Below are 25,350 nucleotides of genomic sequence, written 5' to 3'. Positions count from 1 at the left end.
TCCCATTTAATAGCACTCACCTGGATGAACTATCCCAAGAATTTGGTGGGGTTCCACTCATAGTACATCCTGTCTTCTAGATTATGTGCAGCAGTTGTGTTGGCCAGGCTGGTCTTGAACTCCTGACCTCAAGCGATCCGCTGGCTTCGGCCTCCCAAAATGCTGGGATTACAGGTGTGAGCCACCGTGCTTGGCCACTTATTGCTAATTTTTTATATGTCTTTTACTTCCAAGGACATGTAGACACTTTTTTTTTTTTTAACGGAGACTCAAAAAATAAGCATTTCTCTTGGACCAACTAAAATTTTGCAAGCTGAGCTGAGTAATTTTCTCCATATATTTATTAAGTACTTGCCCCCTGCCCTCTCAACATGTGAATAGAGAATGCTCACTTTGGGGAAGAAATAAGTCTTATTCCCATCTGAAGGGAATAATGTTTTGGTATTACTTCCTTAATTCTGAAGAACCAAGTTGTCCAGAAATTTTCTCGGTACTCTTTGGACTAGAGTTTGGCTGGTTAACAAGCGATACTAGCTAGTTGCTTCTCTCTGATATTCTCAGCCTCTTTTTCTGGAGGAGTGTCAGTATCTGTATCAGTTTCTTTTCATCAGCTCTGTTTTTTCCTTCATTCACTTACTCATCCAGTTAACAAACATGTTGGCATCTCCTGTGTACATACTAGGTGCAGAGGTATTAGCAAAGGTTAGGGAGGCACAGACCCTGCTCTGAAGGAGCCTGCAGTTTCATGGGGAGAGAAGAGAATGAAGAACATAAGTAACAATCATATAATATGACCTAAGTGCCATGTGAGAGGGGCTAGTAATGTGGTTTGCGAATTTGGAGGAATGAAATCCTCCAGCTAGAAGGTCCAAGAAAGTCTTATGGAAGAGACAGCTTCTTAAGGTCGGGTTCAGAGAAAAGGGAAGGCCTGGCCTGTTGCAGAACAAGGAAGGGCAAAGAAGAAAGTCTTACACAGAGGCATGGAGGTTGCTTTGAGCTGTGGTGCCCTATAGAAATAGAACATGAGGCAGTGCGCGGTGGCTCAAGCCTGTAATTCCAGCACTTTGGGAGGCCAAGGCGGGCGGATCACGAGGTCAGGAGATCGAGAACATCCTGGCTAACACGGTGAAACCCCGTCTCTACTAAAAATACAAAAAATTAGCTGGGCATGGCGGCGGGCGCCTGTAGTCCCAGCTGGTTGGGAGGCTGAGGCAGGAGAATGGCGTGAACCCGGGAGGCGGAGCTTGCAGTGAGCCGAGATCGCGCCACTGCACTCCAGCCTGGGCGACTGAGCGAGACTCCGTCTCAAAAAAAAAAAAAAGAAATAGAACATGAACAGTTGGGCGAAGTGGCTCATGCCTATAATCCCAGTATTTTGGGAGGCCAAGGCAGGCGGATTGCTTGAGCCCATGAGATGGAGATGAGCCTGGGCAACATGGTGAGACCCTGTCTCTACCAAAAAATACACAAATTAGATGAGTGTGCTCATGTTTTCTGGTAGTCCCAGCTGTTCAGGAGGCTGAGGTGGGAGGATCACTTGAGCCTAGGAGGCAGAGGCTGCAATAAGCTGTGATTGCACCACTGCACTCCCGCCTGGGGGACAGAGGAAGACCCTGTTTAAAACAAAAAAAAAAACAAAGCCAGGCACAGTGGCTCATGCCTGTAATCCCAGCCTTTTGGGAGGCCAAGGCGGGTGAATCACCTGAGGTCAGGAGTTCAAGACCAGCGTGGCCAACATGGTGAAACCCTGTCTCAAAAATAAAAAAATTAGCCAGGCTTGGTGGCTCATGTCAGTAATCCCAGCTACTTGGGAGGCAGAAGAATTATTTGAACCCGGGAGGCAGAGGTTCAGCCAAGATTGCGCCATGCAACTCCAGTCTGAGTGACAGAGCAAGACTCCGTCTCAAAGAAAAAAAGAAAGGAAGAAAGAAATATAACATTATAACGTGAGCTATGTGTACTTTCAGATTTTCTAGAAGCCACATTGGAAATTAAGTTAAAAGAAAGAAACAGGTAATTTTTTTTTTTTTTGAGACGGAGTCTTGCTCCGTTGCCAGGCTGGAGTATAGTGGCGCAATCTCTGCTCACTGCAACCTCTGCCTCCTGGGTTCAGCAATTCTGCTGCCTCAGCCTCCCGAGTAGCTGGGTCTACAGGCGCATGCCACCACACCCAGCTAATTTTTGTATTTTGAGTAGAGATGGGGTTTCACCATGTTGACCGGGATGGTGTCAACCTCTTGACCTCGTGATTCGCCCACCACAGCCTTCCAAAGTGCTGGGGTTACAGGCGTGAGCCACCGCGCCTGGCCAAAATTTGTTTTTTAATTAACTTGTTTAGATTTTAATAATTTATTTAACTGTATTTCCAAAATATTATCATTTCAACATGTAATCAAATATAGAAATTATTGATGAGATACTTTACATTTTTTTCATAACAAGTTTTTAAGATGCGGTGTATACTTTTTACTTCTAGCATATCTGTTAGCACCAGCCACATTTCAAGTGTGCAGTGGCCACCGTGTGGGCCACAGGTCTAGAATATAAGACATGAAGATGGGGAGTGAGAAATGCCTTTGGAAAGGTTGGAAGTTCCTGTCCTCCTGCTGCCAATTACCAAATCTCCTGAGAGTGCTATCAAGGAGTGACTCAAAGCACTACACAATGAGAATTATAAATATCTTAATATTGTATGTGAAATACAAATACATACTTCCCACACCAACCATTTGAGCCTCGTAATCACCTGTGATGTAGCTTCCTCTAAGTGGGAAACTGAGGCTTAGAACGGTTAAGTGACTGTCCCAGGGTGGCAGGATCACAAATGTCCCAGGGTGGCAGGATCTCAAATGGAAAGGCATGAATTTATGCTGTCTCCAGCGGACAAGAATGAAAAGACTCAGGCTGGGCGTGGTGGCTCATGCGTGTAATCCCTGCACTTTGGGAGGCCAAGGTGGGTGGATATCTTGAGCTCAGGAGTTCATTACCAGTATGGGCAACATGGTGAGACCCCATTTTTTTTTTTTTTCTTTTTTTGAGACGAAGTCTCGCTCTGTCGCCCAGGCTGGAGTGCAGTGGCCAGATCTCAGCTCACTGCAAGCTCCGCCTCCCGGGTTCACGCCATTCTCCTGGCTCAGCCTCCCAAGTAGCTGGGACTACAGGCGCCTGCCACCTTGCCCGGCTAGGTTTTTTTTTTTTGTATTTTTTAGTAGAGACGGGGTTTCACCGTGTTAGTCAGGATGGTCTTGATCTCCTGACCTCGTGATCCACCTGTCTCGGCCTCCCAAAGTGCTGGGATTACAGGCTTGAGCCACCGTGCCCAGCTGGTGAGACCCCATTTTTAAAAAACATACAGCAACTTAGCCCAGCTGCTTGGGAGGCTGAGGTGGGAGGATCACTTGAGTCTGGGGGATGGAGGTTGTAGTGAGTCGAGATCGTGCCACGGCACTCTAGCTTGGGTGATAGAGCAACACTCCGTCTCAGAAAGAATAAAAATACTTGGCCATGAATTCGTCAGATAGTTTTCCTTTCGTAATTTTTGGACAAGGAGATCTGACGTTCACAGAAGGCTTTTCTCTTAGAAGTGGGAGAGCTGCAAGGTCACGGTGGTCCATCCAGCCCCTACTGTCTCACCAGACACTGTCCACCCTTTATGTTGGATCAGTACTCCAGTGAGAAGACAGCAGGCACTTTCACCCATGCAGCCCGTTCAGTCTTCATAACCACCTGTGATGGAGGCAGGGCAAGTAATTCAGCCCCTTCTGACGAGTGGGAAACTGAGATCTGCCCCTTCTCTCCTCCCCACCGAGGACCTCTGCATGCAGGCGTGAATCCCGGGAGCCTGGCTGATATTGGAGAGGCAGGACGGGGGGAACCAGCTGCAGGGTCTTGGAGGAAGCTGCTGTGTACATCTGCAAGGCTGCAGGTCACATCTGTCAAGCAGTGAAGGAAGGAAACTGTTCCTAAGGGATTGGAAAAATTCATTAATTAGTAGAATGAGAAACTGAGGTGAAGGAGGAGGTGACAGGGTCCAGACAGCATGTGGACTAGTGGCCTGTCACTGTGCTTTTTGCAGGCGGGTGGCATGGGGTGTATGCTCACTTCTTATTCCAGGAGTTGGTGCCAGGAGGCCAGGTTTTCTTAACATCCTTGTTTTACAGATGTCAAACTTGAGGGCCAGAGGGGTAGGAGAGGAAGAGACTTTTTGCACCTTTTTTGGGAAAGAACAAGAGGGAAGCTGGCAGATGAATTTGCAGTGCATTGACCAGGGAGCTGAGAGAGGGCGGTCTGTAGCCAGCCCACACCTGGGAGGAGGTGGCAGGTTTTTCTGAGGACAGAGTGGCCAAGTCCAAGCAAGCTTAACCATCTCAACATGACATCACTCTTCCCCGTTGGAACCTGAGAACTTTTTCAGTACTCTGGCATTTACCATGGGACCTGGGTTTTCTTGGTCAGGTATGCATTTCTGGGTGACAGGCCTGCATCAGGTATATCTTTGGGATGTAGTGAGATGTGGAATATGGGTTTAGGGGTATCCTCTGGCAAGCACTGCTTCTATCCCGGATCTGGGAATGTGCCCCATGCAGTGTCCTAGATGGCCCATCTGTGGTCTGCTTCCAAGGGTCTTTCTTTTAGTTAGTTGGTTTTGAGACAGGATCTCACTCCGTCACCCAGGCTGGAGTGCAGTGACACAATCTCAGCTCACTGCAACCTCCACCTCCCGGATTCAAGCAATTCTCAGATTCAAGCAATTCTCATGCCTTAGCCTCCTGAGTAGCTGAGATTACAGGTGTGCACCACCAAGCCCAGCTAATTTTTGTAGATTTGGTAGACGAGGAATTTCACCATGTTGGCCAGTCTGATCTTAACTCCCGACCTCAGGTGATAACCCGCCTCAGCCTTCCAAAGTCCTGGGATTATAGATGTGAGCCACCACACCCTGACACAAGGGTCTTTTGACCAACGGAACTGCAAATCAAGGCTCTTTTTTTTTTTTTTTTTTGAGACGGAGTCTCGCTCTGTCACCCAGGCTGGAGTGCAGTGGCCGGATCTTAGCTCACTGCAAGCTCTGCCTCCCGGGTTTATGCCATTCTCCTGCCTCAGCCTCCGGAGTAGCTGGGACTACAGGCACCCGCCACCTCGCCCGGCTAGTTTTTTGTATTTTTTAGTAGAGACGGGGTTTCCCCGTGTTAGCCAGGATGGTCTCGATCTCCTGACCTCGTGATCCACCCGTCTCGGCCTCCCAAAGTGCTGGGATTACAGGCTTGAGCCACCGCTCCCGGCCACAATCAAGGCTCTTTTGTTACCAGAGTTACCTTGGATTTGCCCGTATCTACTTGGTTTGGAGAAATTGAGTTTGCATCAGATGGAGTTAGGCTTGATCAGTCCCTTATTTACTTCCTCCCACCATGTCCTCTAATATCCAAAAACCTTGAGTCACTATTACATGCTAGCTACATTTCCTTGGGTAAAGTACTTAACCTCTTTGAGCCTCAGTTTCTCCATTGCTTAAAAGAAATAATGAAACTTATCCCCCATAAATTTATAGTGAGGAATAAATGAAGTTTTATAGTTCTAAATTAGTTCTTCTTAGGGCATCCGTGGTACACAGTGGGTGTTCAGTATTCATTTCATTTTGTCTTTTTTTTTTTTTTTTTGAGACAGAGTCTCCCTCAGTCACCCAGGCTGGAGTGCAGTGGCGCTATCTCGGCTCACTGCAAGCTCCACCTCCCGGGTTCACGCCATTCACCTGCCTCAGGCTCCCAACCAGCTGAGACTACAGGCGCCTGCTGCCACGCCTGGCTAATTTTTTGTATTTTTAGTAGAGACGGGGTTTCACCGTGTTAGCCAGGGTGGTCTTGATCTCCTGACCTCGTGATCCACCCGCCTTGGCCTCCCAAAGTGCTGGGATTATAGGCGTGAGCCACCGCGCCCAGCCTCATTTTGTCTTTTCTAATTCCTTTGGTAAATTTAGAAAAATGAAATTTCGAGAAATGTTTACTTCTCTTTTGATTTGAAATCATTAAAACATTTTAGTAAGCCTTGGGAGCGAGCTAGTGGTGTGGCATGTGTATCCCGCTGGCCAAGCACATGTGAATGAAGCCAAGAATCCAGGGGCTTTTCTGCCAGCCAGCACTGACTCACTTGCAAGGGGCCCTGCCTGGCTCGGGGGAGGCAGGGCTGAAGTACCACATTAGGGCATGTTCCGGGGAAGTAGATTCTCTGAATAACTTGGATGGCTCCCTGGAGCATTTAGGACAGAAGCCACCTGGAAGATAGAGATGGTCACCCCCACGTAGCCCTGACAGTGCCCAGAAAGTCTTGTCACTTGGTAGATGTTAACAGCTATGTTCTGTTCTTTAAGACCCTGGGGAGTTTTAAATTTTACCCCTCCAGACCTGAGAAGGGTAAAGGGCTGCAGATTCTGTTCTTTTAACTGGGGCCAGTGTGAGCCATCTTCGACTCAGTGCTTGCAACAGCCCTTGATTCTGCAGTGGGACCTCCTAGGACCTTTTGCCCCCCGCAACTTCTGAACTCACATCTGTCAGACGTCACTTGTCATCTTCCAGCATCAGGGAGAACTGGATCCCTCCTGGCTCCACACTCTTAGGCTCTTTGTAAGTAGCTCTCTCCGCAAGGGAGGCTGGTAGAACTATGGATGTGATTCATACAATTTTAGAGACAAAAAGAAAGTACCCAGGAAGTCATTTATTTCAGCTGCTTCATTGCATAAGTCAGGGAGTTGAGCATCGAGTCCAGCAGCTACTAACTAGTTATCTCTGTACTTGGCTTCCATTTGCTAGTCCTTAGCTTGTTCCATGATTCTTCATTGCCCCTTATTTCTCACCAGAGGGACTGGTTGGCCCTAGATGGAGTGGTCTTTTTTAAATTTTCTTTTTAATTTTTTTTTTTTTTTTTTTTGAGACAGAGTCTCGCTCTGTCACCCAGGCTGGAGTGCAGTGGCACGATTTCTGCTCACTGCAAGCTCCACCTCCAGGGTTCACGCCATTCTCCTGCCTCAACCTCCCAAGTAGCTGGGACTACAGGCGCCCGCCACCACGCCCGGCTAATTTTTTTTTGTATTTTAGTAGAGACGGGGTTTCACCGTGTTAGCCAGGATGGTCTCGATCTCCTGACCTCGTGATCCACCCGTCTCGGCCTCCCAAAGTGCTGGGATTACAGGTGTGAGCCACCGCGCCCGGCCTTTTTAATTTTTTGAGACAGAGTCTCACTCTGTCACCTAGGCTGGAGTGCAGTGTCGCTATCTCGGCTCACTACAACCTCTGCCTCCTGAGTTCAAGCAGTTCTCCTGTCTTAGCCTCTTACAGGTGTGCACCACCACGCCCAGCTAATTTTTGTATTTTTAGTAGAGATGGGGTTTCACCATGGCCAGGCTGGTCTCAAACTCCTGGCCTCAAGTGATGCTCCTGTCTCGGCCTCCCAAAGTGCTGGGATTATGGGATGCACCACCGCACCCAGCCAGGACTGATAATCTAATCATTGTTGGGGTAGATTCACAGTTTTCTTCTGAACGCCTTAGTAAGTCCATGCTTGAAGCAGCCACCACGTGGCATGCTTTACCTTCTGTTTCTCCTTGCCCCTCCCCTACCTGGACCCTCCTAACTTTTGGGGTTTTTTTTCTTTCCCCAGGGTCAGTTTGAAAAGGAGGATTGAGCTCACGGTGGAGTATTCATGGAGGTGTGGAAACTTGTCACCAACCTCTAAGTGCAGAACTGGGATGTGGAGCTGGAAGTGCCTCCTCTTCTGGGCTGTGCTGGTCACAGCCACGCTCTGCACCGCTAGGCCGTCCCCGACCTTGCCTGAACAAGGTAAGGTACTGGCTGGGGGCAGCCTGGACTCCTGGGCCTGGAGAACAGGATGGGCTGGGATGGAGGTGTAATGGTTGCAGGTAATGTGGTCAACAGGGAAGGCTCCTTCCCAGGTGGAGCAAAGAACTCCCTTCCTGCAGGAGAAACTCTCAAGATAACTTGGGTTGGTTCTGGTCTGGTTATAAACAGAACTGACTTCATCAGAGGTTGGGGTCATGAAGCCTGGTGACATCCATTTACCTGAGTTGACATGTTTGTGGGAGTTAATTTATGCTTTTCTCTTTCTGAAGAAAGAATATCTGATTAGGACCCTAGTGTCACACTTTAACCTAGGTGATGTATAAGATGCAGCTGGTGGTGCCGTGGGGAGGGAATGACCTTTGAATTTGGATGTAGAAGTTGGGTCGGAGTACAGGGGATGTTGTAGGAGGTGAGAGCTTGCCAAAGACTTCTGGCTCCTAGAAAATTGTTCCAGAGCCACATCTTTGCCAGGCATGGTGGGTCACACATGTAACCCCAGCACTTTGGGAGGCTAAGGCAAGAGGATCACTTGAGGCCAGGAATTCCAAGATCAGCCTAGGCAATATAGCGAGACCCCATCTCTACAAAAAAAAGGAAATTAAATGGGTGTGGTGGTGCACGCTGCTAGTCCCAGCTACTTGTTACTTAGGAGGCTGAAACGGGAAGATTGCGTGATCCTGAGTTGAGGCTGTGGTGAGCTATGATTGCACTACTGCGCTCCAACCTGGGTGAAAAAAAGGCACATCTTCTATAAGGGTCAGCAGTCATGGCTCCATGCCTGCGTTTTCCTGTCCTTGATTGTGTCTCACAGGTCCTGTCTGGGGGCCTGCCAAGTGGTTTGCTTTGGATAGGTAGTGTTTGAGGAGTTTTGAAGTGATTGAGACCCAGGAAGCATGAAGGAGCATGGAGACCTATGGTGTGTTGGAAATTCAGAGCCATCATTGGTAACAGGAAGGACTTACCCGACCATTCTTGGAATCTGTTTGAGCTGTGAAAAGGCCTCTTGGGAGATTGCAGGTACAGCATACCTGGTGGCTTTCGAGGGACTTTGAAAACTAATGTATGGGCATTTCTGCTGCCAGGGGATAATGTGGTTTGTGACTCAGTGGCTGGTCACTCAGAGAAGGTTGACACAGTGGGTGAAAGGTTGGAGGTGCACGTGATGGGGTGGCTGTGTTCAAAAGGCTGCCACTCAGCTGGCCAGGGACCTATTTGAATGATGAGTTATGGGTGAGAATATGTGTCCCCTGGATGGAGTTGGGAATGAACAGGAAAAGTTGTGTGAGACTTTAGAAGGTACAGTGTCTAGAGCAGGAATATTCATGTTGCTGTCAGTAACAGAACTGAAGGCAAGGTCTGAACTGGAGCACAGTGGAGACCCAAAGTGGGAGAGACTGTGTCTGCCCACAGGGAGTTTATGGTCAGGAGGGGATGGGCAAGTACAGGGATAAGTAACACAAGACGGACTGTGTTTAAACCACCCAGTGAAATTACAACCAAAGGTGATGGGAATGCAGAGGAAGAGGGGAACAGAGAGCACCTGAGATGGGCTTGAGTTCAGAAGGGGAAAATGAAGGGCCCTCCAGGTTGAACAGCATGAGTATTCAGAGGCAGCATGTATATGGTTTATGGAGAACTGTTTGCCTGGTGAGTAGATAGTTGGGAAGCAACACTTGGAAAAATTAGATTGAGTTAGCATATGGAAAGCTTAATGCCCTGCCAAGAAAACTATATTTAGGGCCAGGCGCGGTGGCTCACGTCTGTAATCCCAGCACTTTGGGAGCCTGAGGCGGGTGGATCATAAGGTCAAGAGTTCCAGACCATCCTGCCTAACACAGTGAAACGCCGTCTCAAGTAAAAATACAAAAAAATTAGACAGGTGTGGTGGCAGGCACCTGTAGTCCCAGCCATTCGGGAGGCTGAGGCAGGAGAATGGCATGAACCTGGGAGCTGGAGCTTGCAGTGAGCCAAGATCGCGCCACTGCACTCCAACCTGGCTAGCAGAGCAAGACTCTGTCTCAAAAAAAAAAAAAAAAGAAGAAAACTATACTTAGGCCAGGCGTGGATTATGCTGGTAATCCCAACACTTTGGGAAGCCAAGGCAGGAGGATTGCTTGAGCCAAGAAGTTTAAGACCAACCTGGGCAACATAGTGAGACCTGTGTCTACAAAAAATAGGAAAATTAGCCAGATGTGGTGGCATATGCCTGTAGTCCAGCTACTAGGAAGGCTGAGGTGGGAAGATCACTTGAACCTGGGAGGTGGAGGTTGCAGTGAGCCATGATCATGCCACTTCACTTCAGCCTGGGTGACAGAGTGAGACTCTGTCTCACAAAAAAAAAAGAAAAAGAAAAGAAAACTAGACTTAAATGGGTAGATGTTGGGAAACTTGAAAAGTTTTTTTTTTTTTTTTTTTGAGACGAAGTCTCGCTCTGTCGCCCAGGCTGGAGTGCAGTGGCCGGATCTCAGCTCACTGCAAGCTCCGCCTCCCGGGTTCACGCCATTCTCCTGCCTCAGCCTCCCGAGTAGCTGGGACTACAGGCGCCCGCTACCTCGCCCGGCTAGTTTTTTGTGTTTTTTTAGTAGAGACGGGGTTTCACCGTGTTAGCCAGGATGGTCTCGATCTCCTGACCTCGTGATCCGCCCGTCTTGGCCTCCCAAAGTGCTGGGATTACAGGCTTGAGCCATCGCGCCCGGCCACTTGAAAAGTTTTGTGCAAGTAATGTTACAATCGGCTTTCAGAAAGTTAATTTGGCAGCTCAGTGTGGATGGCTAGGGGGAAAGAGTGAGGTGCACCTGTGTTTGCACCCTGCTCTGCCACTTAATAGCTGCATTATTTACTTCAACAAACTACTCAAACATGGTACGCCGCAGTTTGCTCATCTGTAAAACGGAGATAAATAATAAAGGGTTAAGTGGGATAATCCAGATGAAGCACTTCCAAGTAAGGTGTTAGTAGTTGTTACTGCTGCCACCGCTGCTGCCAGAAGGACGAGGTTGAAGGTTGTTTTGAGTGTCTGGCTAGAGGAAGTGCAGGTACTGACCAGGATGGGGACTGGGAGATGATAAAGGAAGGAAAAAGTAGTAAAGACACTACAGCAATAGCATCTGTGGGTTTAAGTAGGTTGGGTGTCAACTCTGGGCAACTGGAGACTAAGATGAGAGTGTAAAGGGAGGTTTGAGGGGAGTTGAGATTTGAATCCGCAAATTGTAGACAGCAATAAAGGAGTCAAAGTGCAACGAGGACCTGATTGAGGTTTGAGAATGTGAATTTATGATGGATCCTAAAGTACTTTCTTTTTTTTGCAGCCCAAGAAGGGAGATGTGGGTCTCGGGCCTGGCCGCTTGTGAGCCAGCCTGACGGGATGAGTACAAGGAACTTTGTAGGACCAGAGTGAGGGTGCTAGTAGAGGAGGGCGGTGTCATGGAAGCTGCTGGGGCAGGGTGGAGGCTGGAACCTGGCGGCTGAAGGTCTTGATGAGCACAAAGTACTGGCCCTGTGAACAGAAGAAAGGGAGGAAGAGAGGTGGATGGGGCTCTTAGGAGGCCATGTACCCAGGAAGACTGACATTAAATGACCATTTTTTAAAAATCAACTTAACTGGCAAAGGCACAGTGGCTCCCACCTGTAATCCCAGTACCTTGGGAGGCAGAGGCAGGAGGATCACTTGAGCCCAGGAGTTTAAGATCAGCCTGGGCAACATAGCAAGACCTCATCTTTATAAAAAATAAAAAAGTTAGCTGAATGTGGTGGTACACGCCAGTAGTACCAGCTCTTTGGGAGGCTGAGGCAAAAGGATCACTTGTGCCCAGGAGTTTGAGGCTATAGTGAGCTGTAATTGCCTCACTGCATTCTACCCTGAGTGACAGAGCAAGACCCCGTCTCTAAAAAAAAGTGGGTTTTGTTTGTTTGTTTTTCTTAAAGAGACAGAGTTTCGCTCTGTTACCCAGGCTGGAGTGCAGTGCCATGATCTTGGCTTACTGCAACCTCTGCCTCCTGGGTTCAAGTGATTCTCCTGCCTCAGCCTCCTAAGTAGCTGGAATTACAGGTTCTCGCCACTATGCCTGGCTAACTTTTATATTTGTAGTAGAGATGGGTTTCGCCATGTTGGCCAGGCTGGCCTTGAACTCCTGACCTCAAATGATCCACCCACCTTGGCTTCCCAAAGTGCTGGGACTATAGGTGTGAGCCACCGTACCTGGCCAAACCAACTTAATTTAGGTATAGCTTACCCACTATAAAATACAACTGTTTTAAGTGCATAGTTTGATGTGTTTTGATAAATGTCTACACCCCGTGTAACTATTACCCCAATCAAGAGATGAAACATTTTCCTCAGTCCATCCCATATTTGTTGGGTCACCTGTATTTGGGTTAACAGTTTGGGCTATTAATAAAACTGCTGTGAACCTTCATGTGCAAGCCTTTGTGGGCACACATTTTCCTTGGACTGCCCTGGTTTTGATTTTGGCTCCACACCTTACTGACTGTTGGCTCTTGGGAAAGTTCCTCTTTGTGCCCTTTTATAAAATATATTGATAAAAGGCCGGGCGCGGTGGCTCAAGCCTGTAATCCCAGCACTTTGGAAGGCCGAGGCGGGTGAATCACCAGGTCAGGAGATCGAGACCCTCCTGGCTAACACGGTGAAACCCCGTCTCTACTAAAAATACAAAAAAAAAACTAGCCGGGCGCGGTGGCGGGCGCCTGTAGTCCCAGCTACTCAGAGGCTGAGGCGGGAGAATGGTGGGAACCCGGGAGGCGGAGCTTGCAGTGAGCCGAGATCGCGCCACTGCACTCCAGCCTGGGCGACACAGTGAGACTCCGTATCAAAAAAAAAAAAAAAAAAAAAAAAAATATATATATATATATATAGATAGATAGATAATGAATGTGTGCTCATAAACTCTTTGTAAATGCCGTACGAGTATGTCTGTGGAGCTCATAGGATCCTGCCTGGTCCTAGGCCGTGAGCACTGAATGGCAGTTGTAGGTGCCTTTTCTTGGGCCTCCAGGGGAGACAGCACATGGCGAGGAGCATGTTGTTTCATGGGACACAGCAATGGAAAGCCGCTGCACTTGGAGAACAAGCCCCAGGTCTCCATTTGGTGGAGTAAACCCCATCTCAGTGTGAGTGTGTTGCTTTCACATAGCCTGTCTCTCATGAGCTTTGTGACAGAACAGAGAACTGCTGTGGCCAGGACGTTCTAAGGGGAGATCTGGCTTCATGCTTTGTAAGCCGTAAGGAACTTCGTAAGTGTAAAGTATATTATATAGTCTTGGGCCTGCTGATTATTAAATAATAATGCTGCTATTTTAAAATATTTATTTATTTATTTGAGACGGAGTCTCACTCTGTTGCCCGGCTGGAGTGCAGTGGCACATTCTCAGCTCACCGCAACCTCCACCTCCTGTGTTCAAGCGATTCTTCTGCCTCAGCCTCCCGAGTAGCTGGGATTACAGGCATGTGCCACCATGCCCAGCTAGTTTTTTTTTGTATATTTAGTAGAGACGGGGTTTCACCATGGTGGCTAGGATGGTCTCGATCTTCTGACCTCATGATCCACCCACCTCGGCTTCCCACAGTGCTGGGATTACAGCTGTGAGCCACCATGCCTGGCCAATGCTGTCTTAAAAAAAAATCTTAGGCCTAGCACAGTGGCTCACACCTGTAATCCCAGCGCTATGGGAGGCTGATGCAGAAGGATTGCATGAGCTGGGGAGTTCCAGACCAGCCTGGGCAACACCGCAAGACCCCATCTCTAAAAATTTTAAAAATTAGCTGGGTAACGTGGCACACATCGGCAGTCCTAGCTGTTCAGGAGGCTGAGATGGGAGAATTGCTTGAGAGTTGCTTGAGCCCAGGAGTTGAGGCTGCAGTGAGCTATAATCAAGCCACTGCACTCCAGCCTGGGTGTCAGAAGGAGACCCTGTCTTTAAAAAAAGAAAAAACACATTATAATCTATGTATTAAGGGCTCTGTCCAAAAGGTGAGAACAAACCACCCAAAACCCTGTTCACACGTGAGTTTTCCCCATTTGAATGGCCTTGCTGTGATTTTAATTGTGTGTGTGTGTGTGTGTGTGTGTGTGTGTGTGTGTGTGTGTGTGTGTGTGTTGGGATCCCCTCCCCACTGAGCGCAATGCCAACGCCCCTCAGTCTGTAAGTGCTCCTGAGGGATTGGGGAGGGCCTGGAGTTTCTGGCTGTCCTTGGAAAGTTGATTTAATAAGGGTTCCAGGAAAACCAGCCTCCCTCCCCTCTCCCTCTCCTTCCCCTTCTTTGGTTTGGGATCTTACAGAGCCTCAGCTTGTTTTAGATCAGGCTTTGAGAGTGGTGAGGGAGTTGTTTGGAAAGACTGAAGTCGGTTTCAGATGATAAGCACCAACATTCTGAGCTTGTGGAGGGTGCATTTGTCTGTGTTTTGCAGTAAGTCAAGTCTTGGTGGGGAAAGCCAGTGAGTGAGTGCAACACTGCAAGGCCACTGCTGGCAGTTGGGGTGGGGTTCCAGCTTCCTTTTCAACAGTACTGTGGGTTAAACGCCCCAGGCCCCCTGCTTTTGCCTCCGTGCTCAGAAAACCTGCAGCTCATAAGCGATTTAATGGGCTGAATTTTACAGCTCCTCCCACCCACCCAGATTTGAAGGAGTCTGGTGGCCTGTTAGAGGCGGGAGATGTTGCGCTTAATGGAAAAACCGCACATTTCCATTCTGGCCTCAAGCCCCCTGGATGCCCTGTGTGCACCACAAAGCAGGGCTTTGTCTCTGTGTTTTGCAGAAACCTGCACCTATGGGGGAGAGGCTGTGTGTTGTCTAGAGCCGTTGCCTAGCCTCAAATCATAGGACCCTTGCAGCTTCTCCATCCCTGGGCGTGTCCAGCTGCCTTTGGCCCAAAGGGGTGTGCATTTCAGCGTGGCTGCAGGGAGAGTCTCAGATAGGTACTACAGGTTCCGTAGTGGGACATCCTCTGTTCCGCTACGAGACCTGTAGTCAAGCGTCTACACTGGACTGTGGTCCAGTGTCCTAAGGCTGCCTCGGGACACAGGCAGGACCCTCTCCTACTCCCACCCCATCTCCAGCATAATTTCTTCTGATGAGAAGAACTTGTTTGCTTCTCATTCACACTGGATGGTAAGAGGAGTTTCTTCATCCCCTGCCAGGAGGCTAGTGGAATTCCATGGAGCAAAAGGTGATGTCAGATGACCCACTTGAGAACAAGGGTGGAGGATTTAGGCCTCTAGAAATCTGCAAGGTGCTGAGCTCATAACAGGTTTCCCCAGAGTATCAGCTCTGTCCTGCTTCCCCTGGAGAGGTGGCTCCAGTGCCTGGAAGGGGTGTTTGCAAGTGTTCAGAGCTGGAGAGGGAGGACCCAGCCCTCGGCCTGTGAGAGAATGTGAGGACGCTCACGTGGCCCTCTTGACCAAGCTGGGGCGAGCGCAGCAGAGCCCCTCCGAGGCTGTGTTCTTGGCTCCAGCTTCTGCATTGCTACACCATTAGCTTCACTGATTTTCCACTCTGGCTCTGCCAGGCCCGCTCCCTGAAGTCAGGGAGGAGGAATTTCTCAGGGAAGAACAAATGGCTGTCCAGAGATCTTGCTGCCAGTGGGGGAAGGGAGGGATCCCATACAAAGACTCTGTCAGGGTTTCCATCACCTGGTTTCTGTGACTACCTGGAGTCAGGTCAGCAGGAACTGGAGAGACAGTGCTAGGGATTCTTTGGGAGCCTGTGGCCCCAGCACGGAGGGATGTTAGCTCCTGGCCAGGCAGAAGCAGTGAGTGATGGCTTGTGTCTGGGCAGTGATGGATGGCCCTGGGAGAAGTGAGTCCTGGGGAGTCATTATCCCAGAGGGCGAGGTCTGGGGTCAGAGAGCCTGACCAGCAGCTGGTCCTGTTTTCACAATGCCTGTTCCTCCAGGGCCACTTGGGGCTCCAGCTCACCCTGTAGACACCACCTTTGCCTCTTCCTTCCCTGAGGCTTGGAAATGAGACAACTGTTTCCCTGTTGACCGGGGAAGTCCAGCTGCTCTCATTCTCCTGGGCTCCTGAATGGGGCGGCCTAGGCCTTTCTCCTAGGCCTGGCTCTTTCACCAAATTGCAGGCAATCCCTTCTCCCCGCCTGCCCTACTCCCCAGCCCCACTGCACCCTAAATAATTAAGCTGAAAGCTAACTGCCCTACCTGGATCTGAAAGGCCTGGGCTAAATCCCAAACTGTTTTCTCCTAGGAGAAGCCTACTGGAGTCTGGGCCACTTCTTATCTTGGGATTTGCTCTGACTTCCAGCTGGTGGCAGCCAAGTAGCAGGGCCAGTTGCCCGAACCCCTCCTCCCCGATAGTGGGCCTGTTGCCTCTTAGCACTGCCAGTGTGGCACCAAGAGACATTGAACTTCTACCCTCAGAGTTCCCTCCCTTCTCCTGTTTCTTGGCTCACACAGTTCTCGCCTTTCCACTTGCCAAACGAGGTATCCACTGCCTTCATGTAAGGCATTTGTGCCCTGCAAACTAGGGGCTGTGGGGTGAGGGGTCCGTGTAGTTGGTTTCAGGCACTGGGAAAGATCCACCCTGGCAGAGCTTGAAACTCCACGCCCTCTTCTCGTTCACATGCTGTGGTGTGGCTGAGCCTCCCGGGATGGGTTGTGTAAAAGGAGGAGGATGGTGGGGCGGGGGCTGTGCCGTTTGTGTTCCCAGGCCCCTGGACATGGAGACACATGGAACCTGAAGTGGGTGAGAGGGTCAAGGAGTTCCGCAAAGAGTGAACTTAGTGGTTACGAGGTTGGGCAGGGAAAGAGGTCAGAAACAGCAACACTGAGGTTTGTAAGAGTTAACCAACAGTGAACATTGAATTCACAGCTTAGGCCTTCCTCACATTTGTCTAGGATCAAAAACTAGCCTCTGGCTAATGGTCCATTCATTCACTGATTTTTTTTCACTCACTCATTCATTTATTCATTCATCTAGTCAAGCAAATCTCTTCCTTTTTCTATAAATACAACGTATACTTTATACATTGTGTATCCTCGTCCCTTAGCTGGAAATGTCTGTTCCTGTCCTTTTCTTCCTTTTCACTTTTTATAATTCCTACTTGGCTGGGCCCGGTGGCTCAAGCCTGTAATCCCAGCACTTTGGGAGGCCGAGACGGGCGGATCACGAGGTCAGGAGATCGAGACCATCCTGGCTAACACGGTGAAACCCCATCTCTACTAAAAAATACAAAAAACTAGCCCGGCGACTTGGCAGGCGCCTATAGCCCCAGCTACTCGGGAGGCTGAGGCAGGAGAATGGCGGGAACCCGGGAGGCGGAGCTTGCAGTGAGCTGAGATCCTGCCACTGCACTCCAGGCTGGGAGACAGAGCCAGACTCCATCTCAAAAAAAAAAAAAAAAAAAAAATTCCTACTCAAATCTTTTTTTTTTTTAATTTTTTTTTTTTTTTTTTGAGACGGAGTCTCGCTCTGTTGCCCAGGCTGGAGTGCAGTGGCACAATCTCGGCTCACTGCAAGCTCCATCTCCCGGGTTCCCGCCATTCTCCTGCCTCAGCCTCCTGAGTAGCTGGGACTACAGGGGCCTGCCGCCACGCCCGGCTAGTTTTTTGTATTTTTTTAGTAGAGACGAGGTTTCACAGTGTTAGCCAGGATGGTCTCGATCTCCTGACCTCGTGATCCGCCCGTCTCGGCCTCCCAAAGTGCTGGGATTACAGGCTTGAGCCACCGCGCCCGGCCAAAAAATTTTGTTGCTGGTATATAGAAATACGATTACTCTTTTTTTTTTTTTTTTTTTTTTTTTTTTTTTGAGACAGAGTCTCGCTCTGTCCACCAGGCTGGAGTGCAGTGGTGCGATCTCGGCTCACTGCAAGGTCCGCCTCCTGGGTTCACACCATTCTCCTGCCTCAGCCTCCCGAGTAGCTGGGACTACAGGCGCCCACCACGGCGCCTGGCTAATTTTTTGTATTTTTAGTAGAGACGGGGTTTCACTGTGGTCTCGATCTCCTGACCTTGTGATCCGCCCGCCTCGGCCTCCCAAAGTGCTGGGATTACAGGCGTGAGCCACCGCGCCCGGCCTCAAATCTTAATTTGAGGTTTACTTTGGATTTAGATTAAGGCTTAACTTAAGGGCCACCTCCCCTTCCCCCCCTCTGCTTTTTTTCCTGAGACATAGTCTCACTCTGTTGCCCAGGCTGGAATGCAGTGGAGTGATCATGGCTGACTGCTGCCTCGACCTCCTGGGCTCAAGTGATCTGCCGGCCTTAGCTTCCCAAAGTGTTGGGATTGCAGGCATAAACCACTATGCCCTTTTGAGATGTAGTCTCATTCTGTCATCCAGGCTGGAGTGCAGTGGCGTGATCTTGGCTCACTGCAACCTCTGCCTCCCAAATTCCAGCAATTCTTCTGCCTCAGCCTCCCAAGAAGCTGGGATTACAGGCACCCACCACCATGCCCAGCTAAGTTTTGTATGTTTTGTAGAGACAGGTTTTTGCCATGTTGGCCAGGCTGGTCTCAAACTCCTGACCTGCCTCAGCTTCCCAAAGTGCTGGGATTACAGGCGTGAGCCACCACACCTGGCCTCTTTTTAACTTTCATTCTAACACATACTTTAGTCTGCCTCACATTATGTGGAGTTTTTAATATATGTCTGTTTACTCCACTAGAGCAAAGTTCTAGAAAGTCAGCAAGTATATCTTTATCAATGTTTTAAAAACATTCGCGTTTAGGCTGGGCGCGGTGGCTCACTCCTGTAATCCCAGCACTGGCCAACATGGCGAAACCCTGTCTCTACTAAAAATACAAAAATTAGCCAGGTGTGGTGGCACGCACCTATAATCCCATCTACTCGGGAGGCTGAAGCAGGAGAATCACTTGAACCCGGGAGGCAGAAGTTGCTGTAAGCCAAGATCGCACCACTTCACTCCAGCCTGGGTGAAAGAGCGAAACTCCATCTCAAAAATAAATAAATAGGCCGGGCGCGGTGGCTCAAGCCTGTAATCCCAGCACTTTGGGAGGCCGAGACGGGCGGATCACGAGGTCAGGAGATCGAGACCATCCTAGCTAATACGGTGAAACCCTGTCTCTACTTAAAAATACAAAAAACTAGCCGGGCGACGAGGCGGGCGCCTGTAGTCCCAGCTACTCGGGAGGCTGAGGCAGGAGAATGGCGTAAACCCGGGAGGCGGAGCTTGCAGTGAGCTGAGATCAGGCCACTGCACTCCAGCCTGGGTGGCAGAGCAAGACTCCGTCTCAAAAAAAAATAAAATAAAATAAAATAAATAAATAAATAAATAAATAAATAAATAAATAAATAAATGGTGTTTTGATAGGTAATCTGGGTTCATCTTTCAAAATTCAGCAAATACAGACTTGTAAAGAGGAAAAGGAAAACTCCTATATTTCTGTCGTTCAAAAGCAATCACTGTTAACTGAATTTATTGTTTTAGACTTTTTTCTTGCATTTGTATAAACCTGACTTTTCAGAATTAGGATTTATACTGTATACGATGTTTTGTAACTGATACCAGCATTTAGAGTCATACAGAGAATATTTTTCATCATGCTTAAGAAAGAACTACATAATATTCCATTGTGTGGGTGTACAAAATTGATCCAGTTCTCTACATTTGGGCATTTAGGTTATTTTCAATAGTTTGCATTCAGTAGAACATACTCTTACAAATAAAATCTGTCCATGTATCCAAGGATAGTTCCATTTGTTTTAAGTTTTGATTATATCACTATTACATCACTATACCAAATTGCCCCCAAAATATTATACCAGTAAATGTCTTTTAAAATAATAATAAATACCAGCCAGGCGCAGTTTCTCACACCTGTAATCCCAGCACTTTGGGAGGCCGAGGCAGGCAGATCACTTGAGTTCAGGAGTTTGAGACCAGCCTTGGTAACATGGCGAAACCCATCGCTACTAAAAATACAAAAATTAGCTGGTCATGGTGGCGGCCACCTATAATCCCAGTTACTCAGGAGTCTGAGGCAGGAGAATAGCTTGAACCTGGGAGGTGGAGGTTGCAGTGAGCTGAGATTGCACCACTGCACTCCATCCTGGGCGACAGCAAGGCTCTGTCTCAAAAGTAATAATAATAATAATAATAATAATAATAATAATAATAATAATAAATATCTCCACACTCTGCATGCTTGACATTTTCCCATTTTTACAATGATTCCACAGACATAGGTTTTATGACCATAATCAGATGAGTAAACAGGTTTGGGGGGTTAAGTAACCTATCTAAGTTTACATAGTGGGTGAGGGGTGGAACTAGGATTTAAACTCAGGTGGTTCTGAGTATAGTATTTTTTTCCACTGTATTTCACTATGTTTCTATTTTAAATTGGGTTTCCCCACAAAATCCAGGTGGACCAACTTCTGAGTGTAAACATTGCTGGCTCAGTCCCCTTTGTCTCACAGGAGTTGCGCATCCCCTCCCTTTGTCAGGGTTTGTGTGTGTGTGTGTGTTTGCACGCGCATGCACGTTTGCTTGCTTGCTTGCAGTAACGTCTCCTGTGGCATTCTGTAGAGAGGTTACACGTCAGTCACAGGTCTGTGAGCTGCCTTAATGAACAAGTTCCCTAGCCTAGAATAATCAATGTAACAAAATCCCCGTGGACGCTGCCATTTCCACTGTTGCCAGAGACCTCCTACTTGGAGAAGGTTCCCAAGGTATCAGATCCGAGACCTGAGTTTTCTTCATAGGTCACAGCCTAGACTGTGTGATACGTGGTATGGGTATTGCCTGGACACATAAACTAGATTGCTTCTAATATGGTTGTGATCCAACAATTTCTGATGGATGGAAGTAAACATATCAAAAGCTTCAGAGGCTGGGGCATTAACATTTTTTTGAGGCTACTAGTGTATTTTTTTTTTTTTTTTTTGAGACGGAGTGTCGCTTGGCACCCAGGCTGGAGTGCAGTGACGCGATCTCGGCTCACTGCAAGCTCCGAGTGAGTTCATGCCATTCTCCTGTCTCAGCCTCCAGAGTAGCTGGGACTACAGGTGCCCGCCACCACGCCCGGCCAATTTTTTGTATTTTTGGTAGAGACGGGGTTTCACCGTGTTAGCCAGGATGGTCTCGATCTCCTGACCTCGTGATCCGCCCGTCTCGGCCTCCCAAAGTGCTGGGATTACAGGCTTGAGCCACCGTGCCCGGCCAGTGTATTTTTTAAGTAACGAAGGGCCAGGCGCAGTGGCTCACACCTGTAATCCCAGCACTTTGGGAAGCTGAGGTGGGCAGATAGAGTGAGCTCAGAACAGCTGCTTGGGCAACATGGTGTAAACCCCGTCTCTACAAAAAATACAAAAATTTACCTGGGCGTGGTGGTGGGCGCCTGTAATCCCAGCTACTCGGGAGGCTGAGGCAGGAGGATCACCTAGGCCAGGGGTGTGGGCTCACACCTGTAATCCTAGCACTTTTGGAGGCCAAGGCGGACTGATGGCCTGAGCTCAGGAGTTTGAGAACAGCCTGGGCAACACGGTGATGAGGCAGGTGATGAGGCAGGAGAATTGCTTGAACCAGAGAGTCAGAGAGTCAGAGGTTGCAATGAGCCGAGATTGTGCCATTGCACTCCAGCCTGGCGACATAGCAAGACTCCTTCTCAAAAAAAAAAAAAAAAAAAGGTCTGAGTCAGTTTGTCTTGGAGGCATGGGGGAGGAGAAGGATGTGAATAGGGAAGTGATCTAAGAGCTTCCCTAGGAAGGAAGGACACCCTTTTCCTGGAATGTTGTCCTGCTCTGCCACAGCCTTCGGTCAATTATCACGGCCTTTAGAATGCTGATCAGCGCCCCAGCCCTTCAGAAGTGTCCTTTGGCATTCAGAAAACTCTGCTCCTCTGGTGTCAAACTCCAGAGTTTACTTTTGGAATTAAGGTTTATTTTCCTTAGGTTTTAGGAAGTAGCTTTTGAACCTTAGAAGATTCAGATTCCTTTACTAACTACTGAATGAAGTTAGGCATTCAAAACGTGGGTAGTCATGATTTGAAGTGTCAGTTGCAACCTGGCACAGTGGCTCACCTTTAATCCCAGCATTTTGGGAGGTTGAGGTGGGTGGATCACCTGAGGTCAGGAGTTCAAGCCCAGCCTGGCCAACAGAGTGAGTGTTTCTACTAAAAATATGTTTTAAAAATGAGCCGGGCGTGGTGGCGGGTGCCTGTAATCCCAGCTACTCTGGATGCTGAGACAGGAGAATCACTTGAACCCAGGAGGCGGAGGTTGCAGTGCGCCGAGATCACGCCACTGCACTCCAGCCTGGGCAACGGAGACTCCGTTCCCCCAAAAATGAAGTGTTAATTTCATTTGTTTATTTCATAATTTTATAAACATATTTTTCATATGTTTATTTTATAATTTTAGTCCTTCTTCACTACCCCCAAACTCCCAATGCATTTAAAAAATTTATTTGGCTAACCATTCTCATGGGATAATACATCATGACCCTCAAAAGGTGACGCTAAAGTGAATCCTCCATGTATAGCTGGGCTTTCTGTCAGCCTTAGATTCTCGAGAAGCACTCCAGGCCAGGGAGAAGGGATGAAGAGGAGAAGCATTTATTGAAAGTGCTGGTGGCCGGAACCCTGAGACCAACAAAGAATCGTTTTTTCTGAAGGACAGTTCAGTTGAGGGCTCTTCAATTCCCTCACATTGGAGGGAGCTTTGTGCTCACGGTGGGCACGGGAAGGGATGTCAGTAAGCGATGCCCCTCTATCATCTCACAAGACAACTAAAATGGGACATTGGTTAGGGCTGGGACAGGGTCAGTCACCCTTCTCATTTTCCAGTGGAGGAAACTGAGGCTTGAGAGGGAGAGGGGAGGTGACTTGCCTAAGGTCACACAGTAAGTGATCAGCTGTCATCTGAGTGATTTCTTCAGGTGCTGTCACTGGCTGAATCCAGCCAGTGACAACCACCTGTGACTCAAGCTGAGTTTGGGACTAAATGGTTTTACAAGGACCTCAAAGTGTGCTCTCTCTCTTCTAGTAGGACATGGGGAATACTGACTTTGCTGAGAGTAAGGGCTCTTTTCCCAGGATTATTCTAGATCTCTGGATCACTGGAGCCCTGAGCATAGATACTAGGCTTTAGCTTCCTGGCTACCACAGAGCCATGTACTCTCAGGTAGAAAAATCCCTAAATTGACTGGGCACGGTGGCTCATGCCAGTAATCCCAGCACTTTTGGAGGCCCAGGCAAGTGGATCAGCTGACGTCAGGAGTTCAAGACCAGCCTGGCCAACATGGTAAAACCCTGTATCTACAAACAAATTAGCCAGGCATGGTGGCACGTGCCTATACTCCCAGCTGCTTGGGGGACTGAGGTGGGAGGGTCACTTGACTCAGGCAGGTGAAGGCTGCAGTGAGCTGAAATTGTGCCACTGTTCTTTAGCCTGGGCTACAGGGTGAGACCCTGTCTCAAAGGAAAAAAAAAAAAAAAAACGAAAACAAAAACCCAAACCATGTTTTTAATTTCTTAAAACTGAGAGTACTGAATGCTCAGCGTTCATGTTATGTGCATGAAAGTGAGCCTGAAGGATGAATGTGTGGTGGATGGATGGATGGGATAGGAATGAAGCAGTCTCTGGGTCCATGCTCTCCTGGAAATTCGTGGAACAGACCAGTGGTCCCAGATTTTTAGATTTCATAGACCAGTAAAATTTCCCCCCAAATTTTTGGAACCAACAAAGGATCATCAACTTCTATGCCAAGAAAGAACGTTTTTAATAAACTAATGCTGCCTACTACCATTACCATCTGATTCTTTTTTTTTTTTCTGTTTTGAGACAGAGTTTCGTTCTTGTTGCCCAGGCTGGAGTGCAATGGCGTGACCTCAGTTCACTGCAACCTCCACCTCCTAAGTTCAAGCCATTGTCCTACCTCAGCCTCCTAAGTAGGTGGGATTACAGGCATTCGCCACCACGCCTGGCTCATTTTGTGTTTTTAGTAGACATGGGGTTTCTCTGTGTTGGTCAGGCTGGTCTCGAACTCCCGACCTCAGATGTTCGCCTGCCTTGGCCTCCCAAAGTGCTGGGATTACAGGCGTGAGCCACCGAGCCCAGCGCCATCTGATTCTTTTATTGTGGTAAAATATATGTAACATAAAATTAACCATTTTAACTTTTTTTTTTTTAAGTTAATTGATTATGTATTTTTTTTGAGACACAGTCTTACTTTGCCACCCAGGCTAGAGTGCAGTGTTGCTATCTCAGCTCACTGCAACCTCAACCTCCCAGGCTGAAGAGGTCCTCCCACCTCAGCATCTCATGTAGCTGGGACTACAGGTGCACACCACCATGCCTGGCTAATTTGGTTAATTTTTTTTGTAGAGATGAGGTGTCACTTTGTTGCTCAGGCTGATCTCTAACTCCTGGACTCAAGCAATCCTCCCACCTCAGCCTCCCAAAGTTTTGGAGTTAGAGGTGTGAGCCACCGTGCCAGACCAATTTTTAAATTTGTAATTGACGTGTAATGGTTATGTATAATTGTCTGGTGCAGTATGATGTTTTGATCCACGCACACATTATGTAACGACCAAATCATGGTGATTGCTGTATTGTATCCATCACTTTAAATATTTATCATTTCTTTGTGGTGCATTTTCACCATTTTTAAGTGTAGAGTTCTGTGGCATTAAGTTTATTCACGTTGTGTAGCCATCACCACCATCCATTTCACCTTCCCCGACACCCTACCTGTTCAACGCTAACTCCCTCTTCTCCCCTCTTCCAGCCCTCTGGTAACCACTGTTCCACACCTTTTCATTTTCAAAGGATGTTTTATTGTCTTTAGTCTCATCGTGTAAAACCATGAGGGAATTTCTTTACGGTGGGAAAAAAAAGTAACTTTATGAAGCCCAGTCCTTTCTCCACCCTGGAGAGGCTGTGACCCAGCCCCACCATTGCAGGGATGAGACGGGATTGCGGGGAGATGGCAGGCACTTGGGGAGCTGAGATTCCAGGTGAACTGTGAGCTCAAGCACCCATGGCAGGCTTGGGGGACCAGAAGACACATCCTGAAACAGCTGAAGCCTCTACTAATTCATCAGCAAGTTTAGGAAGCGGCAAGTTTTCCCTGCCCAGCTGCTGGCGTTTCCTTCCCCATACAATTTCTGCTGAGTTTGAGGGAGGGGAGGTTGTTCAAGAGGCCCCAGCTGGGAGAGGTAGGGGGAGGGCGATACATTCTTTTCTTTAAGGAACCTGACCGATCTTTAAGGTCAGAGCTCAGTGGAGAGTGGGAGCTGCAGGGTTACCTCTTCCCCGTTGATTCGTCTTTCCACCCTCCCCCACTGTTAATGATCTTTCCATTACAGAACCCAGACCAGGAAGTGCATGACAGGTCGCAGCTGCAGACACATGGCTGGGAGGCCTGGGCACTGGGCCAGTGGTGGGAGGGTCTGAGCTCCCCTCCAGCAGTGGGACCCCTACACACACACACACACACACACACACATATACACACACCACTTTAGCTAACAACTTGGTGGAAGATGTTCTTATGCACTGTCACAGGTGAT

General features: G+C 48.5%; 1 protein-coding gene across 10 annotated transcripts in view; it reads left to right on the top strand.

The window, feature by feature from the left end:
- FGFR1 (fibroblast growth factor receptor 1) overlaps positions 1-25,350 on the top strand; it is a 62,242-nt gene that overhangs the window by 4,161 nt on the left and 32,731 nt on the right. For 8 of the 10 annotated variants that reach the window (XM_010385270.2, XM_010385267.2, XM_010385265.2 and 5 more), the window contains exon 2: positions 7,651-7,829. The exons of the other annotated variants lie outside the window; for them this stretch is intronic. In XM_010385270.2, coding sequence (XP_010383572.1) covers positions 7,739-7,829 — 91 coding nt within the window. In that variant the 5' untranslated portion in view covers positions 7,651-7,738. The remainder of the gene's footprint in view (positions 1-7,650; positions 7,830-25,350) is intronic. 10 annotated transcript variants of the gene reach the window in all.

The sequence above is a fragment of the Rhinopithecus roxellana genome, chromosome 9 (genome assembly GCF_007565055.1).
Source record: "Rhinopithecus roxellana isolate Shanxi Qingling chromosome 9, ASM756505v1, whole genome shotgun sequence".
In the NCBI taxonomy this organism is placed as follows: Eukaryota; Metazoa; Chordata; class Mammalia; order Primates; family Cercopithecidae; genus Rhinopithecus; species Rhinopithecus roxellana.
This window is presented reverse-complemented; position numbering and strand designations above follow the sequence as displayed.